Source organism: Melitaea cinxia, chromosome 2, assembly GCF_905220565.1.
Source record: "Melitaea cinxia chromosome 2, ilMelCinx1.1, whole genome shotgun sequence".
Classification (NCBI taxonomy): Eukaryota; Metazoa; Arthropoda; class Insecta; order Lepidoptera; family Nymphalidae; genus Melitaea; species Melitaea cinxia.
Window position 1 is genome coordinate 17,731,568 of NC_059395.1, and position 16,844 is coordinate 17,748,411.

The 16,844-nt window shown below is 32.2% G+C and overlaps 1 protein-coding gene and 1 non-coding gene across 2 annotated transcripts; both read right to left on the bottom strand.

Annotated features, from left to right (window-relative positions):
- Nucleotides 1–2,748: 2,748 nt before the first annotated feature.
- LOC123666169 (60S ribosomal protein L7a) lies at nucleotides 2,749–7,374 on the bottom strand. The gene is made up of 7 exons (XM_045600374.1): nucleotides 7,229–7,374; nucleotides 6,731–6,845; nucleotides 6,030–6,179; nucleotides 5,345–5,433; nucleotides 4,306–4,437; nucleotides 3,392–3,514; nucleotides 2,749–2,954 (listed from the first exon to the last, which is right to left on the bottom strand). The coding sequence occupies exons 1-7, from the start codon at nucleotides 7,241–7,243 to the stop codon at nucleotides 2,772–2,774; spliced, it is 807 nt and encodes a 268-aa protein (XP_045456330.1). The 5' UTR covers nucleotides 7,244–7,374; the 3' UTR covers nucleotides 2,749–2,771.
- Nucleotides 6,608–6,680, bottom strand: LOC123667335. Its single transcript, XR_006745423.1, has one exon. It is a non-coding gene; the product is annotated as a small nucleolar RNA SNORD36 (small nucleolar RNA).
- Nucleotides 7,375–16,844: the final 9,470 nt, after the last annotated feature.

The window sequence follows — 16,844 nt, forward strand, 5'->3', positions numbered from 1 at the left end:
ATACTTTGTAGGTTATTAAGAAGAGAAAAATTAAGAAAACTGTGCAGAACACTAGCCCTAATCCTAAATGTCTATGCGGGTAAAACCACGAGGGATGTTTAGTATTAAACAAAGTCTCCTTTTACCTCAACTATCTTGAAAAGCGTTTGCTATGAAAAGGCCTATATATTTCGAATAGTCTTTTCATAGAAAGGTGAGTACATACAAGACTTGAACTAAAAAGTAGAGTACTTACATACTACGAGTGAATGAACGTCTGAAATAAATTGTGAATTTAAATTTAAGAAAAAAATTTTTTTTTTGTATAGTAGATTATAAAGCTACCTATCAAGTGTTGACAAAAAATTCCTTCGTTTTTTAGCAACTTGTATTTTTTAGATTAGTGTTACTGTTATATGAGCTCCATATAAAAACTTCGTTGACAACCGTCTTTTTTTATTGTTTGTTCTTAAACAAATGAAAAAAACGAGTGTGCTTTAGACCACACGACTGAAGTAAAACTTACGAAACGTAACTCTCTCTTTCTATCTTCACAGACTTATATCTCCCTCTTAACTTCCGTTCGCACCGCCCAATCACACTTTTCGTAACGCTCTCTTCACACATTCACCAGCTTACTCCCCAAGTCAAGCGTGCGTAAAGAAGTTTTACTTCAAATACGACTGAATCTGCTACGAAAGGTAACATTTATAGGTATAATCATATAAGTGTATAATCTATGGGTATAATCTTGCATGTAACGACATCTAGCGTAAGAAAATGAAGTCACTAAATGCATACCAGATTATCAATGTAGTTAGTTTTATGTCCGCTGGAGAACGTTGTGGAAATATAATTTATTTCTTTATTCAACGCTAATCTACGCAAGGTACACAGCAAACCATAGATTATACACTTATAGTCTAGCGTACGTTCATTTTGTTAAAATGTTCGTGTACCCTGACCCTGTGTTTAACTGAGGTAGGGCACAGCAGGAATTTTCTGCTTATAATATGGCGCAGCCCGACTGGGGTAGTACCTCGACCTTACAGAAGACCACAGCTAATTAATACTGTTTTCAAGCAGTATTGTGTTCCTGTTGGTGAGTAAGGTGACCAGAGCTCGTGGGGATTGGGTCGGCGACGCGCTTGTGATGCTTCTGGTGTTGCAGGCGTCTATAAGCTACGGTAATCGTATACCAACCATCAGGTGAGCCGTACGCTTGTTTGTCGACCTAGTGACATAAAAAAAAAACCCGCAATTACAGATAGGCACGGCATTTACAACAATGACGCTCGAATATTTAATCAAACAGTAATACATAAATTTTCGATAGCAAAATATATGTAATTTTACGGATTTATTATTTAACGCTGTTCCTCCTCTATGGGCTCTATACTTTCATTCGTTATATTATAAACGTTCTGTTTCAACTCTTTTACCTATAGTTACTAGGTCATAGGTACCTAATATTACCTATTTACTGTTACTGTCACGGTGCGTATACATTAAAAAACCCAGTGTAGTGTTTACTAACCACGTTCTGTCCACGTTCGAACGCCATGCACGTTACGTATATCGCAGCCTTATGAATGATAGTTTTATGGTCCAGTTTATTCACTCGAGTCCCAATTTATTGCGTTTGAAATATTGGAATCAAATGATTAATTTGGTTTCTAAAAATGTAATGTCTTTAGAAATTTAGTGCTAAAAACACAATAGTAAATATTTGGCATATCTTTGCATAAAACATCTTTTGACTGAAGAAAATACAAAGACAATGCGTTTTCAACTATGTACAACCATGGGACTTATGAATCTAGTTAGATGAGACTAGGTTTCTGCCCGCGACTTCACCCACGTGAGTCGCCACTTTTTAACTGACTTCCAAAAAAGGAGGAGGTTCTCAATTCGACTGTATTTTTTTTTAATGTAAGTTACATCAGAACTTTTGACCGTGTGGACCGATTTCGACAATTTTTTTTTAATCGAAAGGTGGTGTGTGTCAATTGGTCCCATTTAAATTTATTTGAGATCTAACAACTACTTTTTGAGTAATCTTTGATAACGCGTAGTTACTTGACTATTTTTTCGTCGATCTACGTTGTATTACTCGTCGATGTAATTGAAGTCGGTTTTTTTTCGTTTGCGAGCAGCACAATTATTTTTATTATTCAGCACGTTTATTTTCTCATGTTGTGGTATGTGTAATTAATCAAAATTTTGTCGATTTCAGGGCTCAGTACAGACGAGATTGGCCAGTTATTGCAGTTCAGTGACCTTCTCGCTCCTAATTTGAAGGTTCCAGGCCGTTCAGACGAGATATGTTTATAGTACCTGGGTGACCGAGCTTAGCTTGGTATTTTTAGTAAATCGTGTTTTTTGAAAATCATATTTAAATACGAATTGATAAAATGTGAATAATATTCTTCAATCAAAAAAAAAAAAAATAATCGATCTGGAAACATGGGGATTTGAACCATGGTCTTCTCAGTCAATCTCAACCAGCCGATTTCCCACCGAGCTATTATAACTTTACTGACAATTGTGAAATTTACCTTCATATTCTAAAAATATTGTAACCATTTTTCCATTGCCTAAAAACAGGGACAAGACGACGTTTTCTAAAAATGAATCCTAGCTATATTGATATTTCGCCCCTGCATACTAAATTTCATGAAAATCGTTGGAGCCGTTTCCGAGATTCAGATGATATGTAAATTGATGATGAATGATTAAGGAAATTAATATTTAAATAAAAAACTTAAATATTTATAAGTATTTATTTAGTTTTAGCCCTGTTTCTGCGCGAGCTCGCGTGCTTTGGCCTTCTCGAGCTTAGCGATGCGCGCGTTTGACTTGTTACCGAGCACTCCACCACCCCAGTGTCTGCGGAGTTCTTCATAACGCTCGTTGAAGTTAGTTCTGATGGCCTCGACCACCTTCGAGAAGGCGGCTCTGTCACCGGACTCCACCTATCGACGTTTCATACTTTAGATTGTAATTTTAAGAAGATATTATTGATATAAGTTTTTTAGTTTATTTGAATTTAAATTATGAAATTAGGCACTAAATAGTAACAATTGTTACATTTAGATTTGGTGAAAATAAATATTATTATATCATTGCGAAATTACAAACACTAATGTAAACTTTATTTTTAGCACAGGAAGAAAGGTGGCACACTCAGATAATTCTCTATGGTGGTAGAAAGGTTTTCCTCATGGCGCTTGGATAGCAAATAAATCATCACCGTATGACCATCTTTCATTCATCATTTCTCAGAATTCGACAACATATCGAAGACTAAGCAATTAAAATACTTTTTTATGGATTTTTAACCATTATTATTAGACAAAAATATGTCGAAGAGTGTTAATATAAGGTCAAATTGAAGTAAAAGTAAACTTACATGTGTCAAAGCTAAACATGTGCATGTCTTCCTGTGTACAAGGGCTCCAAGACGGGATTTGCCCTTTACAATACAGTACGGTACACCCATCTTACGGCACAGAGCTGGCAGGAAAAGTACCAACTGTAAAACAAAAATATATTTTATTCTTACTTATACATGATATAAAATAATCATTTAATTTGTATTTAACTTAATGGAAATGTAGCTCAGAGTCAACAATCTTCATGCAGCATGTGATATTTGTAATTATCACAGCCTCAGGTGAAGAAATTCTCACATCATTGCAAATATTTGGAAATATTATACAAAGATTACCAAGAAGTAAAATAGTATCAATACCGGTCACCCAAATACTAAAGATGTTAGTTAATCGGTAATAGAAGTAGCTGTTAAAGGTGAACTTAAAATATTTCACACAATACGGCCACTAAGCGTAGCGTAGCAAATAACTAACACAGTAGCAAGACAATTTTTTCCTTTACTATATGTATGTATTACTATATATGTATTGTTATTAATTTTACTAAAAATTGAGATTACTGTACATTGGATAGCAATTTTAAATCATATAAGAGAATATATCCCTCCCAACCAACTTGCATTATGGATTATTAGCAATAACACTACTTGTCTAATGTCTCAATTTCAAAAATAATCTTTAAAATTGGTACATTGGTACACTCAGTAAAAAGTTATTAGCTAACACAAATAAGAAAAATACCATTGGATTGAGAAGCTCCCTTTTTTAGACATCGGTTAAAACGAAAGAAACACAAAAGATATTAATATTAAAACCCAAGTACAAATGTATACTTAGGTTGTGATATAAAAACTAATTAATAATTACCCACTGAATTGAAAACATCTTTTCTTCAGAAGTCTGTTAAAGATTAAGCATAAAATGTACATACCTCAATGGGATCCACATCATGTGCGATCACGACAAGCTGAGCCTTTTTCTTCTCGACCAGCTTGGTGACAGTATTAGTTCCAGAGCGGATGGTGTTTGGCCTCTTCGCTGGGGGCTCTTCCTTTTTGGCGACCTGTTATAAACTTGGTATTAGAATTTTACATATTAACTATATCAAGAAACTATTGCTTGAAGGCATCAGAGATCTTGGTGGTTAAAGGTCTTCATGGCAATCTGAATGTTTTTTATGCATCATTTCCTAAACTTATAAAAATTTTATTTACTAACATTTCAAATTATTAATGTACTAGCATCCCGCCCCGGCTTCCCACGAGTATTTAACAAAAATTACCAAATAGTTTTTTTAATTTCACCCAGATAGTGTAGCTTCCCAACAGTGGAGAATTTTTCGAATTGGTTCAGTAGTTTCGGAGCCAATTATTGTTTCCTCTTTATAATATTATTAGATTATTTTTTTATCTACCAGGTTTTATGTCAATACAAAACTGAACTAATCAATTAATTAAGTCAATTTAGTGCTGGAAGGTCTTAGGATTGTGTACAAATTGTCATACTACAAATTATAGAAGCTAAGGAATTATTGTTAAATTAATTAATAAAGGTTATGCTCCACTGCAGGTGGCAGGCATAATTAATGATCATTATAAGATGTTTATGATAACAACCGGGACTGACAGCTTAACGTGTTCTCCAAGGCACGATGGATAGACCCACAAGAACAGACATCCAAAGAAATATTTGTACAAATATCCATTCCAAGCAGGAATCAGACCCACAAACTACACCAGAGTGGTTGGTTTTTATTACATTGATATGAAACAATTGTAAAGCAGGGGTTTATGAACTAAATATTTATAAAAAAGTATTGAGTACAACTGGGTGAACTAGATAGAACGTTTTATGCAAAAATTAAAAAACAAAACAGGTGATTTAACTATAGAATAAAATATCAAATGAAAAATTAACTTGAGTTGTAGATAATCAACTAACAGTGCAAAAAAGACCATTAATATATTTACCTTAGCTTCAGCAGCTTTCCTCAGGCGTTCCTTCCTGACTGCTTCAGTTTCAGGTCTGTATTTCTCGAGAATCTTGAACAGACCCTTTGCTGAAATATAAATAAACTTCCTTTTAATGATGGTTTTCTAAATAATTTAGTGATTTCCTTCAATTTTGATCATTCAGAGTTAAAAAGCTCGTATATTTTTTGTTAATCATAGTGATTCATAGTTGCATTTGGAGTTCATCATTTAAATATAGTAAATATGTGTGCCTTACATAAACAAAACATCTAAAAAAATACATATGTAACACCTAGACTCAGTCGGGGATCGAACCCACAACCCACAGAGCACGGCTACTACAAACTTCACCAAGAAGCTTGTTGAATAGTCATTATAATTAAAATTGTAAGCTATATTAACTAATTTCACTACTTATATAACTTAAATCTTTATTATAAAAAATCATACTCAGTATTTTGTTTACAGAGTACTTTGTGTACTCTCCCTTGTATGTACTGTAGCAAGAAAAATCTTGTTTTAACCTTAAAATCTCAAAATTTTTGGCGATATATATTATACAGAACAGTTTTATAAACAGAAATTACATTTTTACCGAGTAAGTCAACAAAGACATCTCACATTACACACTTATTTCATTATTTACTTCTATCATTAGTAATAAATTTTATTAGTTACGAACCTGTGGTCTTGTCCAAAGTTTGAGTGAACTGGTTGATTGGTGGGGGCACCTTGAGACGACGCTGGAGCACTGCCTTCTGGCGTTGAATACGAATGTACTTGGGCCATTTCACGAAACGAGACAGGTCACGCGTTGGCTGGATATCTTGACCTGTTGGAGACAACTTTCGATGAAGTTATAATTTTAGTTTAATTTTATTTTTTAATAATGAATGTGATAAAATTATTTTATGATACAATGAATTGGATAGTTATAAAAATTTTAATCTAATTTTAAATTATTTAAAAACTAAGATGTCAAAACTCAATGTTATTTACTTATAACTGACAAATACAATCAATATATTAATACTTAAAATATATATCTTAGAAAGTATTCAGTAGTCTCATACTACCGAAATTCATAAGCAATACTTCGAATTTAGTGTCTTCTTAGTTTTCTAACTGGAATCAAATTGACTATATTTATTCATTAACTATACAATATCTCTGCGTAATAATAATTGCAAATGGTTAATTTAATATTTTTTAATTTCTTAATTGCGTAGGTATGTTATTAATCATAAAATAAGTAGCGTGACCAATCAGTGTTAAAAAGCTCGATATTTTGTAACCACATGGTAGTTCGGGTTTAAGTTTTACATCATTTTGGTCACAAAAAAACACCCTCGTTTACCTAATTAACAACGAAATATGACTTACCTATAGCAAAATTCTTTGTCCTCTTCTCGAATAGAGGGTTTACAACCTTTTTAGGTTCAACTTTCTTCACGACCAGAGGGGCGGCCGCTACTTTCTTTCCGACCTTCTTCTTAGGCTAAAAAAACAGTAAATGTTAAAAAGTAGCCGAGAATAATTGTTAATTACTTTTTTAGACTTTAACTTCAGCGATCTTGGTGATAATAAAAATGTAATCATGGCACTCATTGGTAGGTTTACATCATGGTTTGTGAGTTTGAGGTTAATTATTTTATTCGAGTTTTTATTTCTTACTCACAATGTTAAATACAACTATTCGAAAGATTAAACGGTAACACTATTTTCAATCTATTAAAACTTAGTTCTTCATACAATTGTTGTTTGGTTGTTCAACTTAAAAAACAACATTGACGATCCGCACTTACAATATTACGAGTTCACAGGTTTACTAAATTTTTCGGAAAAAAATAATGCATTATTATAAACGCACATGGTTTTTACCTTCTTCTGCACCATCTTGATTGAACTTTATTAAAGTGATCTAACGGACACGAACAGATACGTGACCAGAAAAGAACACCAACGTTTCGGCAAAAATGGCCGAAACAAAAAGGAAGAGGTTGATTGGGAACCAAACGTCACTCAAAAGCACAGATTATACTAGTATCCACAGATAAGTAACGTTCATTCATAACAATTAATGTAGCCAGGTGTAAATAACGCTTTTTTTTTTTAAATAATTGTAAAATGAATAAATATAATTATTAAGCCCAGTTAATATGTTCCATTTGAGAGTGTTTTACACTATATGTCTATAAAAAAATCTATATTAAAACGATGATAATGATTATTTTGTAGCATCGTAATATCGTATTTCTCAATAATATTTGAATTGATTGTTTTAAAGAAATTTTTATTCTTATATAGTCTTATACAGTTCAAAGAGTGTCCTCTGTCTCTGTCTCCATAATATTAGTGAAGTTATTTATGGTCATTCCTTCTCCTACATGGGGAAAGAGGCCTAAGCGTAAGCGTAATTTATGGTCCGTCTATTCATGAATTGAAATTTTCAACAATATAAAAATTTTAACTATAAAAACACCTAATTTCGTATGTGATAATTTCGTACATAGGTGATTCATTATTATTAGCTAAACATGAGCATGTCATTTACTAGAATATAAAATTTTCTTTTATTTTCATAAAATAAGTAATCCAAATTTTTTATTCGATAATTTCGTATCATTAAGCCACTAAGGCAAAAAATATACTACTACGACTAGATAATTAGACAACGAAATACTAATTTTAAGCAGCGTGGTGTATTAAGCTCTGATCCTTCTCCTACACGGGGAAAGAGGCCTATGCCCAGCAGTGGGATATTACAGGCTGAAGTGAATTATTATATTGATTTTATGATCGTTATCCTTAGTAACTGAGTTTTTGTTGATATTCTTTGTGTGTATATATATATATATATATATATATATATATATATATATATATATATATATACATATATAGGTACATAATAGATAGGCAATCAACAAATATTTATCTGTATGTCCTTTAGAGAATGGTAAGCTATGCATTTAATCATGTCCTGATCTTCAGCAAAGAGTTGTGCATGAGCCCACAAATGTTTCTGATTTGGAACCACCAAAAAAAAAGTAAAAAAAGAGTAGCAACGCACGCAGGGTACAGCTAGTAACTACATAAACAAAAATGAATGTGGCTAAGCACATATCTCGAGAATGGATCGACCAATAATAAAATAAAATAATAAAAATCTTTTATTGTCAAGCAACATGGGCGCATAGTTGGTTAATACAATATAATTACTTAAGAACTATGTTAGTAAAACAAAATACAAACAAAAAAATATAAAAATGAATAAATAGTAATAAATAAATCGCTACCACAGGGTGACTGATCCAGTCACATTTTGTACATTTAACTTGATAAACCCTATCGTCGGCCCAGTCTTTCTACAAATAACTTTAGGATGCTGTTGGTGCTACCCTCATATGTGTATTATTGACGCCACCTTCTTACGCATTATACTATATAAGCGTATGTTGATATTAATTTCAAATTGTTCAAATTGTTATTAAATGCCACTAAATATAATAAAGACATAAATACTTATATAACGTTCACAGTTTCTTATATATTTACTTATTTACAGAATTTTATTTGTCGAATTTATAAATCATCAATTTAGTCTATCGCAGTCCACTTCTGGACATTTCGTTCGCGCCTGGAAGTTCGCGCCAAAACCGGCGTGAACTCATGTGTGTTGCCCATAGTCACTACGCTGGGCAGACGGGTTGGTGACCACAGGGCTGGCTTTGTCGTACCGAAGACGCTGCTGCCCTTCTTCAGCCTGTGTATTTCAAAGCCAGCAGTTGGATGGTTATCCCGCCATCGGTCGGCTTTTTAAGTTCCAAGGTGGTAGTGGAACTGTGTTATCCCTTAGTCACCTCTTACGACACCCATGGGAAGGTGGCTATATTAGTTATTTACTGCCGTAACCACACAGCATAAATATATATACATACTCAAATATAAAAATAATATATAAATACTCAAACATAAAGAGCAGTGACATAATAAAACAATAGCAATTACACGGCCATCTGTAGTTCATGTAATATTTATGTAAATGGCTCTCCTGTGTTTTGTTTCCAATAATATTCTTATCTCAATAATCAAATTATAAAGGTTCGAGAATACTGTATTTATTAGCTTAGAAAATTTTTACTTTTAGCTTTGCACTCAAGGGTCCTCAACCAAGGCTCTATTTTTCTTTCAGCAGATCATTATAATCTTCGGCACGATAGTAGGGGAGGTCAAAGCATAAGTATCATATCTAATTGACTTGTTTGATTTTTATAGGCCTTGCGCGATATCTCTTCATAGTTGGTCTGAGGTCGAACATCAGAAATTATCGCTGAAGGTCTGCATGATAAGCACTCTTAATTAATGTGTTCTATACTAGATACACCTAGGTCGCGCCAGGTATATTTAATGGTGACCTTTGAACAACTGTTAAAAAGTAAAAATGTTTCATTTGGTAAAATGAATCGTTTGTTTTTTTTAGCAATTTAATACTTTTAGAACGAAAGAGTAATCTATGTCGATAGATGGATGATTATAGATATGCTATCATAAACTTTAGATTGTGACAAAATTAATTATTTATTATACCAATTTGTAAACGAAATTGGCTTATGAATAAAACAAGAAGCTCTCTTTCTTTCTTTCATGAAATGCATAACTAAGCAGTTTAATTCCGAAAATGAAAAAAAAAAATCATGGATAAGAATCAGTTTTAAATAGTTAAATATGAACATAGGACAGAAAAAATATGCTATCTCTCTGACTTTTTTATATTTAACTCGCCTACTCGACTCGATTGACAATGTATTGTTACTATTTTTATTTACATAGCTACGTACTTCAATTTCTGCAAGATTCTTGACCGTAAAAAAAGCATAAAAAAGTCATAAAAATACTTATTTAATACAATCGAAAAAATCATTTCGTAATGTATTTTATATGCTCTATTATAGTCTTAGGTACGAATTTAAATTTGCTAATATCTCGTTACATCTATTTGTCACAAGGAAATTAATTTAGATTTAATAAACCAAAATTATAACAAAAGATTGTTTAATTTGTGTTTCAAAAGTGATCAATATTTGTTTTTGTTACAGCTGTTTTAAGTTCTACTGAAAGTTTTAAAATAAATATAGATGGCTCCGTCAGTTTAGGTAAAGATATAATGGATACTATCTCTGACTTCTTGGGTAACCAGTTCTATTCAAGAAGATCTATGATACCAATAGCTAATGAGGATTCCATAACAACCCTTGTTAGAACTGCAGCTCTTTGCAAAGATTTAGATTTTTGCATTCCTATGTGGAAAATTGAAGAATATATAATTGTTATTGCCAAATCTGTACAAACTGTTCTTAGTGGAATATTACAGGATAATTTTAAAATGTTTATATATGAGGGCCAACTGAAACATTATTTAGAAACGGTGAGAAATATTCTTGAGAGCACGAATGATAAAATAAGCGGAGAAAATGAAGTATATTTCTGGATAAATACAATGAAAAAGATTAGCTCTAAATTCCAAGAAATATCTTCTATATTTATAACTGAAGAATTTCGGCTCGAAGCAAACAAAATCAATAATATTAAAAAGGAATTAAATCAAAAATTAATTATTGCTACGGTGTTAGTGGAACTTAAGTATGTAACAGAACTATGTGTTGAACACGCCATTTGTGTTAACTCTTTTGAAATTACGAAGGCGCTGAATATGCTTCTAGAACAGTTCAAGACAATTCCTGATGAAAAAGTTCAACTATTTATGAAATATTTCTATGAAGCACTCTTTGAAACAGGGTTTTATTCACAAATAAACGAAGTAACAGCGCACCAGCTTCAAGTAATTTTAAATGATATGGCTTATTCTAAAGAGATGCCTACAAAGGATTTGTTAAAAACAGTCCAAGACGTAGTAGAAATAAGGCTTAAATCTATAAAAACTAAAAAAGATGAAAAATTGTTTTATGATGCTCTTCTCGTACATGCGATTTTGTCGGATTTAGATCATATTTACAGTATTTATAATTCCGAGCCCTTCAGTGATTACTACCATAAGTTTTTAAGGTGGATTGAATCAGATAAAATTCGTTTAGATAAAGAAATTCGTTCGGTACTACAAGATATTGGAAAAAAATTGTTGGCCGTTCCCGACGACATTTTATTCAAATTAATAAACGAAGTTAAAGTATTTCTAGAGTTGACTGTGGATCCCGATTCTCGTAATGAATAACTTTTTTTTGTTAATATAAAAATATTTACTTAAACAGAATTTGGGTAGTTATAATAATAATACTCTATGTATTTAATATTAAGGTTTGCTATGTAAACTAGTTTTAGGTGAAATAAATTGGTTTATTATTATTATTAAACTAAGCAGTATCGTACAAAAAAAAATTATCAACGCCACGCGTCATCTAGAAATGAGATTTCTTACTTTTTTATATATTTAATAGCATGTTACTAAAACCAAAAATAATATACTTACCAAGTCCCAGTTGTCTGTCGCCCAAGTGTCCATCGGAGAAGCAATAAAAAGTTAAGAGAAACTTGTAAGAATCGTGTTTTTTGCATTTAACTCAATCTTAACAGACAAACTAAGAGTAGTCATCATCATCATTAGCTTCGTACCATGTTTTAATTTTTGTGAAAAATTTCTTGAAAACAGTAAAGAGTACTTATTAGCAAAATAGTGACAACTCACTGTAAAGAATACTAGAACAAACAAATAAGCAGAACAATTAGCATAAATTATTAAAAAACATGGTTCCAAAATGCTTCCAAAAGAGCACATTTGCAAAACGAACTCCTTCAATTCAGTTCAGTTACTATGTCAGCTTATATCAGCATTCGGTTTACTATTTCCACAAACAAGTTTCCTTATTTAGAAAAGTTAACACGGTTGAACTTTAGTTCCCTCTGATGCAATGGGTAGCGTACAATTTCCTATTTACTTTTCCCCCGGGATCTCATCGCTTTTTGAATACTATATGAAATATCGATCGCCTCCTTATTTACAGTTCCGTTCGTCTTAAACGAATTAGTAATGCAATGTGTATTGGCTGATTATGTGACAATCATGGCTAAAAGTCTTAAAGCATAATTTTAAAAAACCAGTTTGATGGCCTGATGGATAAAACCTTTAGGAAACCCTTACCCCTTTAGGGAACCCTGTTTACCTGATGGTAAGCGTTTACTGCAGCCTATAGACGCCTCCAATATCAGAATCATCACAAGCTCGTATCTAATCGCAACCCTTCCTAGGAGCTCTAGGAATCTTACTCACCACAGAAGCAGAACGCTACTTGAGAGCAATTATCTTGGCTATGATCTCTAACGTATTTACAAAATCAGGCTGGTACAAATTTTTAACAGAATATATCAATATAATTTTTAACAGAAAAGAATTAAAATCGCATGGGCAAGGAAGGATTCAAAGGATTTAATTTACAACAAAAATTCTGCAACCAAAATTTTATACTCAGTGATGTCAGTCATGTGAAATTATTGTCATGTGTTATTATCTTACACAAATATAAAAATCTATTTGTAATCGACAAACGTTTGAACATAGCGGATTTTGCAAAATGTATTAACGGATGAAGGGTCGCTAAAATTGCCTCAACGATATTTATAAAAAAAAAAAATTAATAATCATAACAAAAAGCAACGTAACAAATATTATTACTTAATTACGATGATGAAGAGCATTAGTCAACAAACTCTTTCGGAATTTTTACGTGTTTAAAAAATTCTCGATTAATTGAATTCCGTAGCGACCGCAAATAGCTTTATATTAATCAGAATAAAAGCATATAAATAATCCATGAATATTCACGTCTGAATGATTGATCGTTTGCAAATGAATGGAATGGGAATGACTGAATGATATTTAAAATATCATCAAAAATGTATTAGGATTGCGTTCGATCCTTTTGATAAACAACTTCATAATAAATCAAATCAAACTATTCCATAATATCGTTAATCATTTTTGCAGCAAAATAATCCATTGTCCTGACTACTTTTTTATATTAAACTAGCTGACCCGGCAAACGTTGTCTTGCCGCTAAACGCTATTAAGAAATAGGGGTTGGTGGTAGAAGGGTGAAAATTTAGGGTTGTATGTATTTTTTAATGTTGTATCATAAAAAAATAGAAATTAAAAATTTTCACGCATTCACGCATTCACGCATTGAGTTCTGTACAACCGAACTACTACTTAGTTCGAGTTAGTAATCATGGAAAAGGATGATACTTTCTTAGCACAATTTTTAAATTAATACCCAAAGCTATACTCATAGGTATGGACGACATTGTAAATACTGTAAAAACATAACCCTTCCTTTTGCAGTCGGGTAAAAAGGACAATGATTGAATGTTTGGATGAACATAAGTTTTGATTCATCTTATCTTAATCTTCTTTTTGACAAAATTACGTTGACGTTTTAATGACGTTTTTTTTCACGTTCCTAATCTTCTAATATATAAAATTCTCGTGTCACAGTTTTCGTTCCCATACTCCTCCGAAACGGCTTGACCGATTTTGATGAAATTTTTTGTGCTTATCCGGTATCTATGAGAATCGGCCAACATCTATTTTTCATCCCCCTAAATGTTAGGGGTAGTCCACCCCTAAATTTTTTTTTTAATTTTTCTCTCCGTAAGAACCATCCTCGTACTTCAAGGAATATTTTAAAAAAAGAATTAGCGAAATCGGTCCAACCGTTCTCGAGTTTTGCGCTTAGCAACACATTCAGCGACTCATTTTTATATTATAGATATCTACACAATACACACACGGTCGTCTGTTCCTAAAGTAAGCAACTTAATGCTTGTGTTATAGGTAACAGCCGACTGGTATAGCTACATATTTTTTTTTGATATACATACTTATAAATAATACGTATATATGTAAATATTATCTTTTTGCCAGTAAATTTCACAAAAAAAAAATTAACAAAAAAGAATTAAAATATGCAATTCATAAGTAATGATCTTTTAAACTTACGAAAAGTTTTACTAGACGTGCTGTATTTAAATATCATCTGCTAATGTTAAAAGTGCAAAAACTTTTGAACTTTTAAACATATTGGTTCTTAGTGAGGGATCCAAAATAACTATGTTACTCTATATCCGGCATTCCTACACGATTGTGAAAAACAGAAGTAAAATCACAAGTCACGTCACGAAGTATACACATAAATTTTCCCTTTAATCCAGTCTGAAACACCTACCTGCCTAATTAGCTTGAAAACTAATTACTTATTGTTCTTTGAACGACTATCTACTCACTAATGTAGAAGTTAGTTTTAATGTAATGGCTCTATGTGCAATTACCTTAACAACTAAACCTTTCTCGAATCAAATCTGACCCTAACCTCAACTAGTGGAAGAGCTATAAGTAACAATAATTAATGATTTATAATAATGATTTTGGCTCTATTGGAAATTGATAAAGAAAGTTAAGCGCGTACACATTTCGCCGATTAATTTTATTTTTATTTAGAGATTAATTGTGTTTTTGGATATGCAAAATTAAATATTTTTGATATATACCTAGGTATTTGGTATATTTTATCATAATATTGTGACAACTAAATATTTAAAATGAAAACAATCTCATTTTGTTCATAAGTATTAAAATTACTAATAATGAAAAAATTAAGATATAATACTTACTATTGCCTTTAATAAACCTCGAGAAAAACTGTCTTAGTGTCTCTAGTAACTTTATGAAATGATACAACTTAAAGGGTTTCCTTTAGTCTCATCGCCAGCTTAAAGTGTAATAAAAGTTAAGAGCATTATAAGGTATCAATTACTTTTTATATCCAGCGCCTGATGTAATTAAATAGCTAACTCGTGTTCTGTAAAGTTTACGATCTTTCTTTTAATAACCAATAAAGACTTGCGGCTCATTTTTGTAACGAGGATGGTATTCCCGCAGCAATTGTTAAATATTTAATCTTCATGTCTTCTCACTTTTATTCGATGGAAGAAGATTCAGTGACATATTTTTGTCATAAGTAAAACTGTATGACAATTTTATCTAATATGATAGAATATGAGATTGTCGTTTCTTCGTGATGTTCAAAGGCAGTTTTTTCTGTTCATATTTTTTTAAGTAAATCTTTTTACGCACGCTTGACTTGGGGAGTAAGCTGGTGAATGCGTGACGAGAGTGTTACGAAAAATGTGATCGGGCGAGGCGAACGGAAGTTGAGAGAGATATAAGTTAGTGAAGATAGAAAGAGATAGAGTTACGCTTTGTAAGTATAACTTCAGTTGTGTGGTTTAGACCACATATCTAAACCACTCACTCACTCACTGTGCTGTGTGGGCTACGGCACCAAAGAATTTAGCCACCCCCTCTCTTCCCGTGGGTGTCGTAAGAGGCGACTAAGGGATTCCAAGGTTCCACTACCAACTTGGAACTTAAGAAGCCAACCGATGGCGGGATAACCATCTAACCGCTGGCTTAGAAACACACAGGCTGAAGACGGGCAGCAGCGTCTTCGGTGCAACAAAGCCAGCCCTGCGTTCACCAACCCGCCTGCCCAGCGTGGTGACTATGGGCAACACACATGAGTTCATGCATTTTTGCCGCGAACTTGTGGAGGCCTATGTCCAGCAGTGGACTGCAATAGGCTGGTATGATGATGATGATATGATGATCTAAACCACACTCGATTTCTTTTGCTTAGAACAGATTTTAGTGTTGAAAGTTTTCTGTTAAATACAACTGATTTAATTTAATGATAACTTTACGCAAAATATAATCTCATCTAAAAATATCAGAACTCAGGTGGCATCATGTCGGACGTCTTGAATTGAGATTATTTTTAAAAGCTTGAGAAAAATTGTATATAATCAGTGCACTACATTACCAATCCATAAGATTTACAATAGAATTTTTCCTTCAATTGGCTCCGCTCACGTTTATAATCTGAAAAGTATTGAATATCGATAAAATATATTTTTAAAAATGAAATTTAGAAATAAATGAGAATGAACCCGGCGTTGTGATGATGTAATTATATCATAGTACTTATAGTATAGGCGCGATTTTTATACTTTTTATTGAGGACTAAAAAGCTTAAAATATTTAAAATAAAAATAAAATAAAACTGATTTTTTAGTTCAACAATGCTCCCAAAACAAAATTATCATTTCTTAGAGAGAAAATAGTACCTAAAGTCGAAACAATTATCACATCAAATTTTCATAAATCTGAAAAACCGATGGCAAACTCCAGCTTGTCTTGTACTTTCTATGTGACATTAGCTTAATGTGTTAAGTGCGGTACAAAGAAAGTCTCAGATTTGTCACAAAAGCTACTCTTTATATTTTAAGTCAAGGTCGTAGATAAACATAACGTAATTTTTTTTTTAATATTAAATTTGATTTTATTTCATTTCATAGATAATTTTTACTAGTATTCATAAAATTTAGGTAATTAATGAGTAAAGTCTGGAGAGCGTTTACACATATCACT

Excerpts from the sequence above, each read along its gene's own strand:
- LOC123666169 (XM_045600374.1), bottom strand. Across the intron at positions 5,434-6,029 it reads AACTTTGGACAAGACCACAG|CAAAGGGTCTGTTCAAGATT; the intron begins GTTCGTAACTAA and ends TTTATATTTCAG. Across the intron at positions 4,438-5,344 it reads GGAAAGCTGCTGAAGCTAAG|GTCGCCAAAAAGGAAGAGCC; the intron begins GTAAATATATTA and ends AGTTTATAACAG.